This window comes from Acinonyx jubatus, chromosome A3 (genome assembly GCF_027475565.1).
Source record: "Acinonyx jubatus isolate Ajub_Pintada_27869175 chromosome A3, VMU_Ajub_asm_v1.0, whole genome shotgun sequence".
Lineage (NCBI taxonomy): Eukaryota > Metazoa > Chordata > Mammalia > Carnivora > Felidae > Acinonyx > Acinonyx jubatus.
Genome location: NC_069388.1, coordinates 27092086 through 27109692, shown reverse-complemented (window position 1 = coordinate 27109692; position 17607 = coordinate 27092086). Strand labels below are relative to the sequence as shown.

General features: G+C 40.9%; 1 protein-coding gene across 3 annotated transcripts in view; it reads left to right on the top strand.

The window, feature by feature from the left end:
* Positions 1 to 17338, top strand: part of CSNK2A1 (casein kinase 2 alpha 1) — a 53508-nt gene extending 36170 nt beyond the window's left edge. For 2 of the 3 annotated variants that reach the window (XM_027069767.2, XM_053200131.1), the window contains 10 exons: positions 1157 to 1258; positions 1772 to 1822; positions 3171 to 3230; positions 4715 to 4798; positions 9037 to 9147; positions 10071 to 10172; positions 11794 to 11894; positions 12662 to 12810; positions 13884 to 13970; positions 15949 to 17338. In XM_027069767.2, the coding sequence (XP_026925568.1) occupies positions 1157 to 1258; positions 1772 to 1822; positions 3171 to 3230; positions 4715 to 4798; positions 9037 to 9147; positions 10071 to 10172; positions 11794 to 11894; positions 12662 to 12810; positions 13884 to 13970; positions 15949 to 16064 (963 nt within the window). In that variant the 3' untranslated portion in view covers positions 16065 to 17338. Of the gene's footprint in view, positions 1 to 1156; positions 1259 to 1308; positions 1559 to 1771; positions 1823 to 3170; positions 3231 to 4714; positions 4799 to 9036; positions 9148 to 10070; positions 10173 to 11793; positions 11895 to 12661; positions 12811 to 13883; positions 13971 to 15948 lie in introns of those variants that run through there. The other variant, XM_053200130.1, reaches the window with a different exon arrangement.
* The last annotated feature ends 269 nt before the right edge of the window (positions 17339 to 17607 follow it).

The following is a 17607-nucleotide window of genomic DNA, read 5'->3' as shown; positions in this document are numbered from 1 at the left end:
GTACTAGAACATTTAAAATACACATGTGGCTTGTATTGTATTCCTTTTGGACTATCACTGTTTTAGACTATTTAGAAGGAAGGCTTTGTGGAGGAAGTGCAGTTGGACCAAAGCCCTCCCCAGAAAAATGAAAAGGATTTCTGTACGGGAACCGATGTAGAAATGATGGGTGAGGACAAAGGCACATGGGAGATATACTTAAGGGACTCTGCAGAGTGGTCTTTTTAAAATGGACGCAGCAGCTCATTTATAGGAATATGCGTGATAAAGCTAGGCAGATACTATGGGTTGTGTCCCAGCCATATTCTGAGATATGTGCTCTTGTCGATCATTTTTACCCATAATGAAAGGCTTACAGAACTTAGGTAATTTGCCCCTAGTCACACAGCCAGCAATGAATGTAAGATTCACGTTACGTAGTCTGATTCCAAGTCCCACATTTAACCACAAAGTTATGCTGCACAAAGATGATTTGGTCATCCTTGCTGTTGGTCCTGACTTCCTCTCTGTAGGGTGGGGGAAGTCGATAGACTTAAAGGAAGGAATGGAAAGAGCCCATGTTTCATCCTAATTGTCAGAGACTTTTACAAGCTATGTCTTAGTATTACTAGCAACTTACAGTCCTAGTTTGTATAGTTTTAAAAAGTAAACATGCGGGGCGCCTGGGTGGTTCAGTTGGTTGAGCGACCGACTTCGGCTCAGGTCATGGTTTCACAGTTTGTGAGTTCGAGCCCCGCGTCGGGCTCTGTGCTGACAGCTCAGAGCCTGAAACCTGCTTCAGATTCTGTGTCTCCCTCTCTCTCTGCCCCTTCCCCGCTCACACTCTGTCTCTCTCTCAAAATAAAATAAAAACATTAAAAAAAAATTTTTTTTTTTTTAAATTAAAAATAATAAAAAGTTAACATGCTATGATTGATGACGAATTAAATGCTAGTTCTGCAGAGGTTTGCTCTTTGGGATGAACTCTTTTTTCTTTCAACTCAACATTTGCTGAGTCCCTGCAGAATCCCTGGCACAGGGCTAGGAGAAGGGGATTCAGAGAGGAGATGGACACATATCCTTTCCTTCAAAGAGCTCCTAAATAGCCATTTATGTATTACATTTGCATGTTGAAATACTCTGAAATAATTTCACTGATGTACTTTTACCCTTTCAGCCAGTAAAGAAGAAGAAAATCAAGCGTGAAATAAAGATTTTGGAGAATTTACGAGGCGGTCCCAATATCATCACACTGGCAGACATTGTAAAAGACCCTGTGGTGAGTATGGTAGGCACTGGCAAGGCCCACCAGGGCTGAGGTGGTGTTTGACCTGGAGCACAACTGGCCTCTTTATTTTCCCCCTCTACCGTTAAGTCCTGCTTTAAAAGTGCTTAATCAGTTATACCATTTAACTAGCTTGGGTCTTTCTTTCAAAGAGACCTCCACCCACAGACTATTTCTTATTCTTCTAGGCTAAGAGACTGATAGCACTGGAAACTGAAATGTGTTAATCCATTTTGCAAACTCAGGTCCGATGCCGATGGGCGATGGGCGCATTGTCGGGCTGCCTAGAGCCTGGTGAGACTTCAGCTCCATGTCTTCTGTTTGAAATCCATCCCAAAAATGACCTAAGTGTGGTGGTGATCAGAGTGGGGAGGGCTCGTAGCAATAGAGGGTTTCCTACTACTGAGGCAAGGACTACCAAATTCACCACGTAGTATCTGCGAACATTGTGCCTACTAAAGCTGCCAGGGCTATTGCTAATGTGTGTTTTCTTTTTCTTTCCCCTAGTCACGAACCCCTGCCTTGGTTTTTGAACACGTAAACAACACAGACTTCAAGGTATAATATATAACCAACCATTTCTAGGTGTTGGGTTTTTAGACCACATAGAAAGCCTTTTAGCAATGTTACTATTAGAAGAGCTTCCTTCTAACATGCTTAAAAAGAGCTTTTCATCCTTACTTTAGAGAATTTATCCTTATTTTAAGATAGAGAAACTCAAGTAGAAGCAATGTCTACTTTTCACATCTTGGTATTTCACTCTTTTGTTTGTTTTGTGCTCTTTTTAATTACCAATACATTTACTTCTCACCACCTTTACCATTCATTTGACAGTTTCTACAGATGTCAAACCTAATAAAAGCCACAGCACGTGTTCAGTCAGGATCTGGCTGTAGGGCATTTCACGTTAAAACAACTGTATTCAAGAAGGAATACATTGTGTGTGTACAAGCAAGGACTGCTTATACCTTGGGATCCCTCAGAAATTCTGGGCTATAGATCTTAAAAAGGGGGTGGGTAGAGAAGCGTGGTACAAACTCTGGTGTAATACAGACCTCTACAACAGATCTCTGACTTCCAGCCCATCTGGTAGCCTCCTTATTTCAAACAGTTCTCAATTCGAGTACAGCAGAGGAATGTGGGCACTCTCTTGGGTTACAAGTGTAAAGGTACTTGACTTGCCTTTTCACAGTCCTGTAGTAAGAATGTTATGTATCAGTAAATGGGTGAATCCTGTGAACCCTTTGCTGGGAGGATGAAAAAAAGGAAAGTAAGTATTTTAGAAGCAGAATGATAACTTCAAGGAAAACTGTCGGGATATCACTAACAGCTGAATGATACATAGATTTAAAAAAAAAAATCTGCAGCTTCTTGGAACCTGGAAAGGATACACAACAGTTCAGAGTTTACTTTCAACTTGGGATGGGAATAGTTCTGTCAAATTGACAGATTTGGCGGGAAGCCATCTTGCATACCAGCTGGTGACCCATAGTGCCTATATAACTCTATACATCAAAGGTGGGTTAGTTCCCTACTAAGGAAGGTGTGTATTTGCCAAAATGCCTTATATTGGAAGGTCTGGAGGTAAATGCAAAGCAGACTAAACTTCAAATGTATGGTATCAGTGCATGTTACATATGTAAATTGGTACATTCCCAACAGTGGGTTATAGCTTAAGCAATACAAGTTTAACTAAGTCTTCACTTTTGCATATAGAGTTAAATACCCAAAGTATCTCTTTTAAAAAGTAAGTTTCTGTTGGAGAAGTAGAGACTGATGAACAGACACATCCCGGAACTGTAGCAAACGAGCCAAGTCTTGGTTTGAATTACTACAAACAAAGATAAGAAATTGCCTTCCTATCAGCATTATTTCACGGCTTATATGTTGCATTTGTCTTTAACAGCAATTGTACCAGACGTTAACAGACTATGATATTCGATTTTACATGTATGAGATTCTGAAGGTAAGGGAACCTGGGATACTAAATATCTTTAGTTTGCTCTTCCTTTTGTTAAATGGTCCAGTTAACTGTGGAGAAGCCAGTGAATTAACTTTGGAAAGTATGTTGAAAGAAGGGGCCTCTTCATGTAAGTGTTTAGTTAGTTAATAGCATCAGAACCCTGTGCTAATGCAAGCATTACGGAATAGAGTCTAGTAGGAACGTAATTTAGAATGCTTTGGAAATGGTATTTGGAAGTGAGCTGGGGCCCCTTTAAAAAATACTTGTAATCTCCATCGTACTCCTATGAAAGTTACAATTAGATTGTCAAAACTCAACAAAAATAACTTCTGATATGCTGGCTTGTGGTATACTTTATTTTACTTAAAATTCTACAAGTAAAACAGTAAACTCCAACTCAGCCCTCAAAGGGTCATCGTCCTAAGGATTATGTAAATCTCTGCTCAAAGATTGCTGATTTAGAGTGGACTTTGATTTCTAACATGAGATCACCAATTGTCTTGCTCCTAGTAAGCATTAAGATCATCTCTATAGATGAGAAAATTGTGAAGAGGTGGCTAAAGATTCTTACTAAATGAGGGTTGCTATAAAGCCTGCATTTGAATTTTAATAGTATCCTAAAGAGGCTGTCCCAACAGAGATATTTGATCTCTCCATTGGCTCCTGCAGTATTGTGACAAGCGTGACTTCGCAAAGTTAAAGGATATAGTTGTCTAGCCCTGGAAACCATAGGAACCGAAGTTGCCCTTCAGGAAGGACAAGAACTTAGCCAATGACATCAGCTGGCTTAAAGGCTGGGATTAGCAAACCCCAAAGGTTATGCTACTCAGTTCACCTTAGTTTGAGATTGGACATGGTTTTCAAATCGGATTTGATGTAATAAATCAGGTACAGGACAAACAATAAAATTTTTGGCTTTGTGGGCCATAGGTTCTTTCTCACACTATCCCTGTGGTAACACAAAAGCAGCTAGAGATGACACATAAACAAATTGGTGTGGCTGTGTTCCAATAAAACATTCACGAAAAGAGGCAGCAGGCCGTATTTGGTCCGTGGGCTGTGATTTGCCAACCTCTGTTGTGTGCTCTTAGCTGCTAGAAGATTATTGTTCTTTGAATGAGAGGTTTGTAGAACAGACTGGTTTTCTTGTTTTGAGGGGCCTGTGTTTCTGAAAATGATCCAGCCTTTGGGTAAGGGGGAGATACTGGAAGTGTTGCAATTGGTATATACTTTTGGTGTTTTTCAACAGAAAGGATGTTGAAACAACAGTGTAGGGACAGAACTTGAAGTTCAGAGGCTCTGAGTTTTCTTGACTATGGGATCTTGGGGAAGTCTCTGAAGAAGAGCTGTGGGAGTGATTGTCCTGTTCTTGACTCACAGGGGTTTTGTGAGGCTACAAGGAAACCTCTGGTGAAAAAAGTAGACGACTTTAAGAAAGTCACTCTTAAGCAGGCTAACTCTTTCTTTCTTATCTGTTCCTCCTACAGGCCCTGGATTATTGTCACAGCATGGGAATTATGCACAGAGATGTGAAGCCCCATAATGTCATGATTGATCACGAGCACAGAAAGGTAAAGCGATAGACCAACAAGTCTTATTTATCAATATGATAGAGTTTAGGCACTTGATAAATGTTTGGTAAATGAATGAACTCATTAACAAATCATAATGTTGAAACCACTATCATATTCCTAAGAATACTATCAAGAAGGAAATAGATTTGGGGCGCCTGGCTGAGTCAGTAGGTGGAGCATGCAGTTCTTGATCTCAGGGTCGTGAGTTCAAACCCCATGTTGGGTGCAGAGATTACTTTTAAAAAAGGAGGGGGACGCCTGGGTGGCTCAGTCGGTTAAACGTCCGACTTTGGCTCAGGTCGTAATCTCATGGTTCATGGTTTTGGTCCTCTCATGGGGCTGTGTGCTGACAGCTCAGAGCCTGGAGCCTGCTTTGGATTCTGTGTCTCCCTCTCTCTCTGACCCTCCCCAGCTTGCACTCTGTCTTTCTATGTCTCAAAAAGAAATAAACATTAGAAAAACAACAACAGATTAGTGGGCAAAACATTAACTTTGGGCAGGGAAGCTGGCTTCTAGTTTCATTTATTAAATAATTAATCTCTTGGGAAACTCATTTACCTCCTTTTTCTTTTATAATGGGTATAATAATAATTGCTCTGCATGCCACTAGACGATTATGAGAGTTAAGTATACACGATTATGACATAGATAAAATATTCAGAAAATGCTGCTGCTTATTAGCAAGTGTCATGAGGCCCCTGAACTTTACAAATGCTTTTAATGAGAGCTGCACTGACCACATGACTTTATAATCAGTTTCTTAAGGTGACCAAGCTCACCTTTTATAGGCAGTAATAGCTATCTGTTGTATACTTTGGGGACATAGTTGATTTATTCATTCAACTAATATTCATTTAGACTCACACTGTTTAATAAGTATTGTTCTAGAGGCTGGGGATATATGTGTGAGACAAATAGACAAAAAAATTCTTGTCTGTAGGGAGCTTGCATTTGCAGGAGGCTAGTGGGATAGAAAGTTAATAGTGATGTTCCTGGAAGAGGGACACCTGGGTGGCCCAGCTGGTGCTGACTTTGGCTCAGGTCATAATCTCACGGTTTAGTTCATGAGTTCGAGCCCTGCCTCAGGCTCACTACTTGTCAATGTAGAAACCGCTTCGGATCCTCTGTTTCCTCTGATCCTCTCTCTGCCCCTCCCCTGCTGATGGTCTCTGTGGTGATGTGGAAGAGAAATCATAAATAGGGAATCGTAAAGGGTGTTAGGGTTTTAAATAAGGTTGTAAAAGAGAAGGTTTCATTGGGAAGGTGACGCTTGAATGACATTTGGAGGGAACAAGCCATGTAATCTCAAAAACAAATGTGTCCCAGATAGAGGAAATGGCAGGTGCAAAGGCCCTGAGGCAAGAATGTACCTGGCATGTTGGATAGGTAGAGCTAGATAGAATGAACAGGGGGGAGCGAAACAAAATGAGATCAAAGAGATAGAGAACCACATCATGTAAAACCTTAAAGATCGTTGTCAGGCCTTTTCTCTGAAGATGCAGAGCTTTTTTTGCAGGGTTTGAGCAGAGGGTTGACATGCTGTCACTTAAATTTTTAAAAATTCATTACACATCTTTTAGAACAATTAAAAATAGTGACAATACCACATGCTGGCAAGGATGCAGAAAAACTCCATCTCTAATGCACTGCCAGCAGGAACATGGAGTGGCCCAGCCATTTTGGAAAATATCAGACTATTGTTTCTTAGTTTGTTGGTTTCTTTTTTTTTTTTTTTTTTAACGTTTATTTATTTTTGAAAGAGTGCAAGCAGGGGAGGGGCAGAGAGAGGGGGACAGAGGATCTGAAGCAGGCTCTGCACTGACAGCAACAAGCCTGATGTGGGTCTTGAACTCACAAACTGCGAGATCATGACCTGAGCCGAAGTCGGCCACTCAACCAACTGAGCCAGCCAGATGCCCCTACTTTGCTGGTTTCTTAAAAAGCTAAACGTATGCCTACCAAACAGTCCAGGAGTACGGCATTTATCCCAAAGAAACAAAAAACTTAGGTCCACCCAAAAACCTATATATGAACATAGCTTTATTTGTAATAGCTCAAAATGGAGAAAAACCCAAATGTCCTTCAGTGGGTGAATGGGTAATTGAACTGTGGCATTATGTGGTAGTATTACTAAATAGTATTCTTCAGCATTAAAAAGGAAAGAACTAGGCGCTCCTGGGGCTGGCTTAGTTGGTGGAGCATGTGACTCTTGGGCTCAGGGTTGTAAGTTTAAGCCCTGTGTTAGTTGTAGAGATTATTTAAAAATAAAATCTTTTTTAAAAAAAGGAAAGAACTACTGGTAATGCACCAACTTGGTGAATCTCATCCTGAGTGAAAAAAAGCAGTCACAAAAAGTTACATTAATGGGTCCATTTTCAAAATGACAGAATTGGAGCTTGAAAACGGGTTGCACCAGGGGTTAGGAAGTGAGGGGAAGGGATAGCACAAGGGATGTATGTGGTGATTAAACAGGTCAATGTCTTCTGGAAGTTACATGAATCTACATGTGATAAAATTGCAAGAACTACACACAAATGCATGTATATCAAACTGAAAAATAAGATCTTCCTGAATCATAATCATTTTTAAATGAAAAGCTTTTGCTCTTTCAAAAGTAGAGAACAGAGGCGCAGGGCAAGAGTGAAAGCAAGGAGACCAGTTAGGAAAAGAGACTGTTCCAGGAAGTCAAACAAGAGATGGTCGTGGCAGTGGATGTGATGATCACGGTCAGAATATGGTAGAGCCATTTGTCAGATTTGCTGTGAGGTGTGAGGGAAACAAGAACGCAGGGTGAAAATTTTTGGCCTGAACGACAGGATGAATAGAATTACTTTTAACTGAGAGGGGAGAGGCTGTGGGTGAAGCGGGTTTTGCAGGGAGTGTTCAAGAGGTTTTGTTTGATATGTCTACTGGGTGGCTAAAAGAGTCAGTTGGCAGGAGGCACAGGCTGGGGAGTCTAGGGGGGAAAGGCTGAGGTGCTGTGTGTGAAGCCATAGACCAGAAATGGTCATCTGGAAGTACTTGTTGATTTAAAAAAAAAAAAAAAAAAAAAAAAAAAAAAGGTCAAGGAGAGCTCTGAGGCACTAATGTTAAGGGGTTAAAAAGAAAAAGCGTAAAAAGGTTATGCTTTCTTTTGTACTTTTTATTACATTTCCACTCATTGCTGATACAAGGTAAACGCTGTACCTAGTTAACAGTGAACTTACATGGACAGGGCCAGAGTGATCGGGCATTACTCAGGCCCTACTGCTTATACTTGAGATCATGGTCATGCTTTGCACAGTGAGCAAATAAGGTTGCCTCTTGGGCTTGCCTACTGCTTTTTCCATTTTGAGGATACAGTTTGGTCAGAATTGTTTGTGTGGCTTTTCCCTTACTTCGTTCACTCAGCAAATATTTTTTATTTTTCTTTTGTGTACTGGGCATTATGTTGCATTCTAAAAATTGCAGAAATGAATTACACAGTCTCTTCCCTTAAGGAGCTTACAGTGCATATTGAAAAAGAAAGATAGAAAGTGAATATACAGTAAAGAGTTGTAGGTTCTATTAAAGAAATATATTTGGGGTTCAGGGGACTAAAGGCATGGGTTAGTTCTACTTGAATAATTAGAAAAGACTTCATTGAAGGGCTAACTTAAATATCTCAAAAAATAGGGATATGTTCAGTAGGAGTCTAGGTTGGATAGCAGAAGACATTCTAGTCAGAAGAGCAGTTTGAGAAATTGTGCAGAAATGCAGAATAGATGGTGTTTTTTGGAAACTAGAAGTCTCACTGGAGCACAGGAACTAGATCATGGAGAACCCTGTATGCCAAGCTAAGAAGTTTGATTTTCATTCTAAATGCTGTAAAGAGGTAGTCACTGGAAAGGTTTCAGTAGTGACATGGCTGGTATTTTTAAGAGTATTCTTTTTTCCCCCAATTTATTTATTTATTATTATTATTTAACGTTTATTTATTATTGAGAGACAGAGAGAGACAGAGCATGAGCATGGGAGGGCCAGAGAGAGGAGGAGACATAGAATCCGAAGCTGGCTCCAGGCTCTGAGCTGTCAGCACAGAGCCCAACATGGGGCTCAAACCCACCAACTGCGAGATTATGACCTGAACCAAGTCGGACGCTTAACCGACTGAGCCACGCAGGCGCCCCTTTTAAGAGTATTCTGATGGCAGTGTGTGGGGTAGCATGAAAGATAAAATTGCTCATGATTTATTCTTCCCTTTTTTTAAATTTCAGCTACGACTAATAGACTGGGGTTTGGCTGAGTTTTACCATCCTGGCCAAGAATACAATGTCAGAGTTGCTTCCCGATACTTCAAAGGTCCTGAGCTACTTGTAGACTATCAGGTGAGAAGAGAAGGGCGGATAAAATTTCGGTCCTGCGTTTTGCACATAATTTGTAAAAATGTCGTTTTGTGCATTTGAGTAGGCCATTTATGCACATACATGGCTGTCCCTTTTATATGAATGTAAAACATGAATCACTTCAGTTCATCCATCATAACTTTTTCTTATTTTCATAACGTCAGGAGAATATGAATAGATCTGCATTTGATCCTAACTGAAGAGAAGGTACACCAGAGATACTTTTTGGAGTCACATTGAGAATTGTAAGGTTTAACCAACCTTAAAATAAACTCAAAAATGTTCTCTTGTGATTTTCCTAAATTGTATTTTAAAGACCTTCCCCTTGACCAAAAAAGAACAAAAGCCCTCTTTCTCCTCACAGGAACAAAATCCTTGGGAGTACCTTTCATGCCCGCTCCTCGCAGGTGTTTTTATCAGACACATTGAGAAGTTCAAACTCTGTCCTAGAAATGGCTTTTCTGGGATCTTGAAGCTATAATGCAGAGCCCAAAACACATTTTATGCATAAAAATATTCTTCACAACATTGTTTATAATGGTGATGAAAAACAAAACACTATCTAATTATAGGAGAAATTAAAGATTAAATTCTGAAACATTTATGCACTAAAATAATGCTACACATTAAAAGGTTTCCATGGCCTGTAACAGTTTGGGACCTTGTTAGGTAAGTGAAAAGAGTAAATTCCAAATAGTACACAGATTGTTTTGAAATGGGGGTGGGGCAGGTATATAGAAAAAAGACTGAAAAGAAATACATAAAGGTGTTAACTGGTTTTTGGACTTTTGGACTTTGGGTCAGTGGAGTGATATATATTTTTAATAGTAAAGAACAGTATTTTCTTTTGAATTACAAGATATTTCATGTATGATAACTAATTTTTTTTTTTTACTTTAATGCAGATGTATGATTATAGTTTGGATATGTGGAGCTTGGGTTGTATGCTGGCAAGTATGATCTTCCGGAAGGAGCCATTTTTCCATGGACATGACAATTATGATCAGGTGATAATTTTGTTCCTATTAGGGAACTTACTGGTCTAACTTAATGATGGCTAGATCTGCCTACCCATTTAGAAACTACTACGGATCTTGCTAAAGTACAGATGACCAGCCGCCACTTGAGACTTGTTAATTCAGAATCTCCAAGGGGGGGCCCTACAATATTTTCAATTCATTGCTTATTCAGCCAAACTGACATTGATTTTCAGACTGGTGTTTTGGGAGCCTTTTGAAATCAGAGTTTTTCTCTTAGTCGTCTTAATTTGCAGTGCTTGCTTTATTGCAAGATATACGTGTAAATTTTTTATTTTTTTATTTTTATAAGTTTACTTATTTTGAGAGAGAGTGTGAGCAGGGGAGGGGCAGAGAGAGAGAGAGAAAATCCCAAGTGGCCTCCAGGCTGTCAGCACAGAGCCCGACACAGGACTCGAACTCATAAACCATGAGATTGTGACCTAAGCCGAAACCAAGAGTCAGATGCTTAACCGAATGAGCCACCCAGGTGCCCCTGAAAATTATTTTATAAAACATATACAATTAAAAGAATACTGGTTTAAGAAATAGAACATTACCTTAGAATCTCCTAGTGTAAGCTTTCATTCAAGAGTTGTTTCCCCCAACATGTTGGGAATGTTTCCTCCAACGTGTTGGGTTTATATGTAGTGTTTCTGTGATCCTTTTGTCTCTTTATACGGATTAAGTTGATGTTTGTAGATGATGTTTTTTATACTAGCTTCACTTCCCCATAAAGAACAAGGGGCCTTTTCTTTCAGAAGAACCTGGAATGATTCTAGGGCATTGTGGAAGGTACTGTTGCCTTATTTGAGCACAATGACCATTTTTAATGAGTCAAAGAATACCACCTGAATTCAGTTAAAAATCAGTAACCCTATTCTCAGGACCATGCAGTCCAGGCAATACAGAAAAAAAGAACAGTCACTTCTCTCAAATAGTTCATAGTCTATCCAGTAAGGGAACTGAACATATAAGGAAATAAGTTACAGTCATAAATGTCAGAGTAGAATCATAGACCAGGTACAAAAGGCAGTTGTGGTGGGAGAGTGGTCTGAATGTACAAGAGCAGCTTCCCAGAAGAAGGGACATCTTCAGTTGGGCTGTGAGGCAGGACAGTGCTTGATCAAGGAGACATTTCAAGGGGAAGGAAGCAGGTTATAAGACCATTTGTTCGGGTGCCTGGGTGGCTGAGTCGTTAAGTGTCCGACTTCAGCTCGGGCCGTGGTCTCATGGTTTATGAGTTCAAGCCCCACATCGGGCTCTGTGCTAACAGCTCAGAGTCTGGAGTCTGCTTCGGATTCTGTGTCTCCCTCTGTCTCTGCTCCTACCCCGTTCACGCTCTGTGTCTCTCTATCCCTCAAAAATGAATAAACGTTAAAAAAAATTTTTTTTCTTGCTTTTTTCCTGACACCTTCACATTGAGTGATAATTTAGGGAATTTTGTATGGAAATCCATTCCTGCCATGCAAAGAAATTTGAAATACATTGTTAGAAGTTAGCATTCATACCTGTAGTCATGGTGACCCCTTTCTGTTAATTCAGTTAAAACCGGTTGATTTAATTATGTAATGTGTTTGTGGTGTGGGTTTTTGTGTCTCTTCAATCCTAGTTGGTGAGGATAGCCAAGGTTCTGGGGACAGAAGATTTATATGACTATATTGACAAATACAACATTGAATTAGATCCACGTTTCAATGATATCTTGGGCAGGTAAGTCCTAAAACAAAATAGTTACATTTTCTTTGCCAACACACTTTTCTCTGCAAGTATGTCGGTGGTCTGGCCATGCAAGGTGCTGCATGAACGGGTCTGTTGTAAAAGGATTGCACCAAATGGCCTATTTCCCAGATTCACTTACCAGGAGTTTGAGTGTGGAGATTATGGTTACAGATTCCTGTCAAATGAATGAAATGTTTAGAGTCAAAAACCAAAATCTCTTGATTTAGCTTGTTTCTCCAGATGACAAAAACCCTCTCTAAGGGAGAAATAGGAAAAGGAAATGCATGCTTCAAGACTGATTTGCAAACCGTGAACGCTGACAATAGGAATTAGACACAATACGAATCGATTAGCCACTTAACTGGAGGAGGTGGACTTGCCTGATGAAAAAAGGCTTCTGCTGGCTAAGTGGCAGAGATGCCAGGAATTGCTGTGGGGGTGGGAAAGAGGCCTGGTGACCCAGCCACCTGACCTCTTTGCTACACAGGACAGGAGCCCTTAATCCTATCAAGTAACCTGAATTATGTTTTGTAGAATCGTGAGGACCCAGATTTCTCTTTTCTGCAACACTGCTATTTCCAGTCTCTCCAATTAGCTTTGTTGTCTCCCTAGTGGCAGAGGGTACATGACCTACTCTCTTGAGTTCTGATCTCTCTTTGCTATTGGCTGGGCTCCTAGCCACTAAAGAAAATGTAGGAGTGAAATGTTGGGCTTCTGTGCCCCTCGGTCTATTTCTCATTCCCACTTTGGCTCTACAGACACTCCCGTAAGCGATGGGAACGCTTTGTCCACAGTGAAAACCAGCACCTTGTCAGCCCCGAGGCCTTGGATTTCTTGGACAAGCTGCTGCGATATGACCACCAGTCACGGCTTACCGCAAGAGAGGCCATGGAGCACCCCTATTTCTGTGAGTCTAACTGTCCAGTCCACAGAGCCTGTGCAGGCCCACCCAGGAGACTGTACAAGGCAGGGGAGAATATATGTTGTGAAGAAAGCTCTGGGCCCAACAATTGAAATCCCAACTGCCTGTAGCTTGCCTTCAAGTTACTTGACTCACAGTGAACCTCTGTTTCTTCAGATGGGGGACAGTAATGGCAACAGTCTTGCAGAATTGTTGGGAGGACCGTGGTTGTTTCACAGGCTACTTGACCCGTGATCACTCCTAAACAAACTGCTTTACTTCCTGTGTGGGAGATATTTCTCAGTGGCTAGTCTGGACTAGTTGGATTAGAACGGCAGCCTTTTATCTGGCCTTGTCTGGCACTCGTTCACTGGAGAGAGTCAAGGAGGTTTGAGTATCTTATTGTATGAACATCTTGACCTGGGTTTGTGAGCATAGCTAACTGTGCTGTTCTGAATGTAAATGCCACTTAGTCCCACCCCATCCTCACTGTGACATTAGCCTTAACGTTGGATCACTCCTTGGGGATTGGTGGGATGGTTTTATAGTGAACTGATTATAATCTTGCCCACTCTTCTGTGCCTGACGCAAATGGACAGGCTGATTGAGGTGGAGAGTGAGGTCTGTGGTAATAGCATCAACCTGCACAAACCGGTAGCTTTTGCCCATTTGGCACCATGCTTGACCAGCTGAGCTGCGGACTGAAATAAAAGCAATCTACTCTGATAAAATATTACTGTCTTGGCCAGGTTAGATTGTATTGTCTCATTAAAACCTAACAAGATCCAAAAAAAAAACTAACAGGATCATTTTGTTTTAAATTAGCTTTTCTATGGATAATGACCACATCTTCCTTCCATTTGGTTTAAGAGTTGGCCTTTACCACAGTTTGATAGGAAAGATAATCCTATTTCATGTTAGTTGTTTAATTCATGGTGAAGGTTCTTGCCACTTTATGTTCTTCTGGGAATAACATAGACTATAAATAAAATACATACAGAGAATGAGGATGGCTGCTTTAAGGCCCCAGACCATTACCTTCAAGTGTAACAGAACTTAACCCTTTTTGTTTTCTCTAGATACTGTTGTGAAGGACCAGGCTCGAATGGGCTCATCTAGCATGCCGGGGGGCAGTACGCCTGTCAGCAGCGCCAATATGATGTCAGGTCAGTTCTCTGCTAACTTTCGGGGGGGGGGGGGGGGAGTAGAAATCCGTTATTTTTAGTTTTGCTCCCTCTTTGTGGCCTGATTTCTTATGGCCCTTCTCTTTTCTATAATGTTTATCTTCTTCTTGACAGTACTGACCTGTGTGGTCTCCTCACCAGGCTTCCAAATGCTTTTTTGACACCTGGTTATGTTAGTGACACTGCCTTGAGTAGGGTATCAACAGTCGCTTCTAGGCCAGAGTCCCAAAAATTTCTCACGGAGAGGCTTGAAAGTCCCAGTAAACTATGAAAAGTAAAAGGAGATCTTTGTCTCACAGTTTAGAGTGACAGTAGTTGCATGATTCCCAGAAACAAGATTAAGAAATTGAGGGTGGGGGTAAAGGTGTATAGATCTGTATGTGTACAAGGATGCTTCTCCAGTTTTCTCCCAGAGCATCTGTCATGTGCCTAGCAAATTGTAAAGGTTTGTATGAAATGATTTTTCATTATTGTTGAGTCTTCTTGATTGAAAGCAAGTTTGTGTGTAGAATACACACTTTTGTAAAAGAAACAATAGACTTATCCCCTGAGAATTCGACATGTAGGTAACATCCATATGGGTGTACTTGTAGTCAGGACATTTAGTCAGACACCCTCAAAGAACTGTTGTCACAATTCTTTTTTTAAAGAACTAGCTACCTTTTAGAACTCAAGGTATCTTGAGGTATCCTCAAGGTATCTTGCCTATGGGCAAAATGATATATATCCAAATCCAAGGCTGCTGATTGTAGCCTTATTTGTAAGAGCAAAACATTCCAGCTTTCAGTAGGGAACTAATAAAATGAATTATGGGATATCCATTCAGTGGAAAGCTATATGACCAGAGAAAAGAATAAATGTTTCATGTTCTTTTTTACCTCTAATTCCAAAATAGTCATGTGGAATAAAAACAAGATTCAGCACCATGTCCAAGGCCAGGAGTGGCAAGAATACATAATCACATTTTTATATGTGATTTTTATATGCACATTCTTACATAATTATATTCATATATATGCATAAAATATTTCTGGAAGGATACACCCCAAAAATGGTACCATAAGTTGGCCAAGCAAAAGGGTAAGAGAAATTTTTCACTGCATACTCTTCTGCACTTTTGGTATTTTGAACCATGAGAATTTATTACCCGTTCTAGAAGTGTATCTGTAACAATTTGAAAATTAACTGGATGGTTGAGGAAGGCAATCTAACTGGTAATTCTGGTCATTAGATGAGTAGAAGAAACCAAATAAATTCTAAAACACCATTTTAGCATTTCTCCACCGAAAATGACTTTTGGTAATTTGGAAAGCTGCCAGCTAACTAGGCGTCATGATGTAAGAACACGTGAGCTTTGGCTCTAGCCTCGCGCTGTTCAGTAGAGCCGAGACTAGCCACATGTGGCTATTTAGATTAGTTAAAATTGAATACAGTTGAAAACACAGCTCCTTAGTTGCACTAGCCAGATTGCAAGTTCTCATTAGCCACTTGTGGCTAGTGACTACCATATTCACAGAGGTTACAGAGCAGAAAGTTTGGTTGGAAAGCGCTGCCCTGGAGACAGGCCTCAGTTTTCAGTTCAAGGATAGTTGCCACTTACCAGCTGTGTATTTTGTACAAACTGCTTAAACTCCCCCAGCTACGATTTCTTTACCTGTCTCTTCAATTGACTTAGAAATTAATTGTAACTTGAAATTAGATTTAATTTGTAAAAATCTGGCTGTGTAGAGGCCTTCAGAAAAAAAAAAGAATTACTGGGGCACTTGACTGGCTCGGTCAGAAGAACATGTGACTCTTGATCTCCGGGTCATAAGTTCAAGCCTCATGTTGGGTGTAGAGATTACTTAAAAAAGGGAAAAAGAGAATAATTGTTGTCACTCTTGAAACAGGTACTGTGAAAAACCGGTGACTAAGATTTCCATGGTTGGTGTCTGGCTCATTGTTAGCTGTTTTCTTTTAGGGATTTCTTCAGTGCCAACCCCTTCACCCCTTGGACCTCTGGCAGGCTCACCAGTGATTGCTGCTGCCAACCCCCTTGGGATGCCTGTTCCAGCTGCCGCTGGCGCTCAGCAGTAACGGCCCCTTCTGTCTCCTGATGCCTAAGCAGAGGTGGGGGAGTCGACGCTCTCCTTGATGCAGCTTGCGCCTGGCGGGGAGGGGTGAAATACTTCAGAAGCACCGTGTCTGAACCGTTGCTTGTGGATTTATAGTAGTTCAGTCATAAAAAAAAAAAAATTATAATAGGCTGATTTTCTTTTTTTTTCTTTTTTTTTTTCCTTTTCTTTTTTTTTTTTAACTCGAACTTTTCATAACTCAGGGGATTCCCTGAAAAATTACCTGCAGGTGGAATATTTCACGGACAAAATTTTTCCCCCCTTTTAAATTTAATTTCTCATCACTAAAGGACAAAGATGAACCAGCCTCAATCCCGGCTGCTGCATTTGGGTGGAGATCTCTTCCCATGTCCATCATTGCTCCCCCACCATCCCACACTTTGGGGGATTTATATCTCATGCTCTTCTCCAGAGATTATAAAAATGTAGCTTCTTCAAGGGAGGTGGGAAGGAAGAAGGAAGGGAGGACCCAACCTACAAGAGCGTTGTGCTGCTGGTCACTTTTATCACTTTACTCCAAGTGCTTCAGTGGGGCTGTCATGGTGAATCTAGTGGAAATATGTCTTAGTTTCATTGAGATGCTGAATATCACCTACCCAAAGTGCAAATAGGTCCTGAAAACTTCAATCTGAATCATGTCTTATTAACCGAGCCCTAAATGCAACTCACTTAGACTTCTAGTTTCAGTTTAGTTTAAAATGTTAATACCTTCCCTCCCAGTCTCCTTACCTTGGTCCTCTCCGCCTTCATCTCCCCACGTGCTCTGTAGCTGGTGGGAGGGGGAGGCAAAATCTTTTCCAGTTTTCTTTGACTTGGCCATTTTGAATTCAGTTAGTTACTGGGCTTAACTTACTGCTTTTTGCAAAAGAAACAAACATTGTCTGTATAGGTTTCATGCTAGCAGCTCTTTCAGAGCTAATGGAAGATGTGGCCACACGGAGTTTCATTTTAAGCTTCCTGCCTTCTTTTCTTCCTTTCTTCCCCTTCCTTCACATGCCATCCAGTGAGAAGACCTGCCCCCCAGTCTTGTAAATGTATCTGAGAGGTAGGAGCAGAGCCACTATCTCCAGTGAAACTGAAATGGTAGACCTGTGATTGTGGGAAAACTGTACACTCTCTTGTTACAGCCCTGCCGCCCCTTGCTGTGTGTGTGTGTATAATACTTTGTCCTTCACATGTGAAAGGCCCAGTGTTGGAATTCTTTGGTGTAAATAAACGTTTGGTTTTATTTATCAAGGTTAGATTTAAGTTCCCTGTGTAAAGGTCTCGCTGGGTGGGTGTCTCACGTTCACATCTGAGGGGCCTGCAGCCCTGTACCGTGGAGGCTTCCCAAGGCCCCCATTTTTATACACCCCTCATTGGACCCATGGTACCGGGCAGGGCAGAGAGGCCTTAAAAAAGCACCACAAGCCAAAGCGTCTCTGGGGATTAAGGATCCTTTGCCATAAAATTCATTTTGTGTCTCAGCAGTGCAGGGATTGGGGATGGAAAAGTCGCCAGTTTTT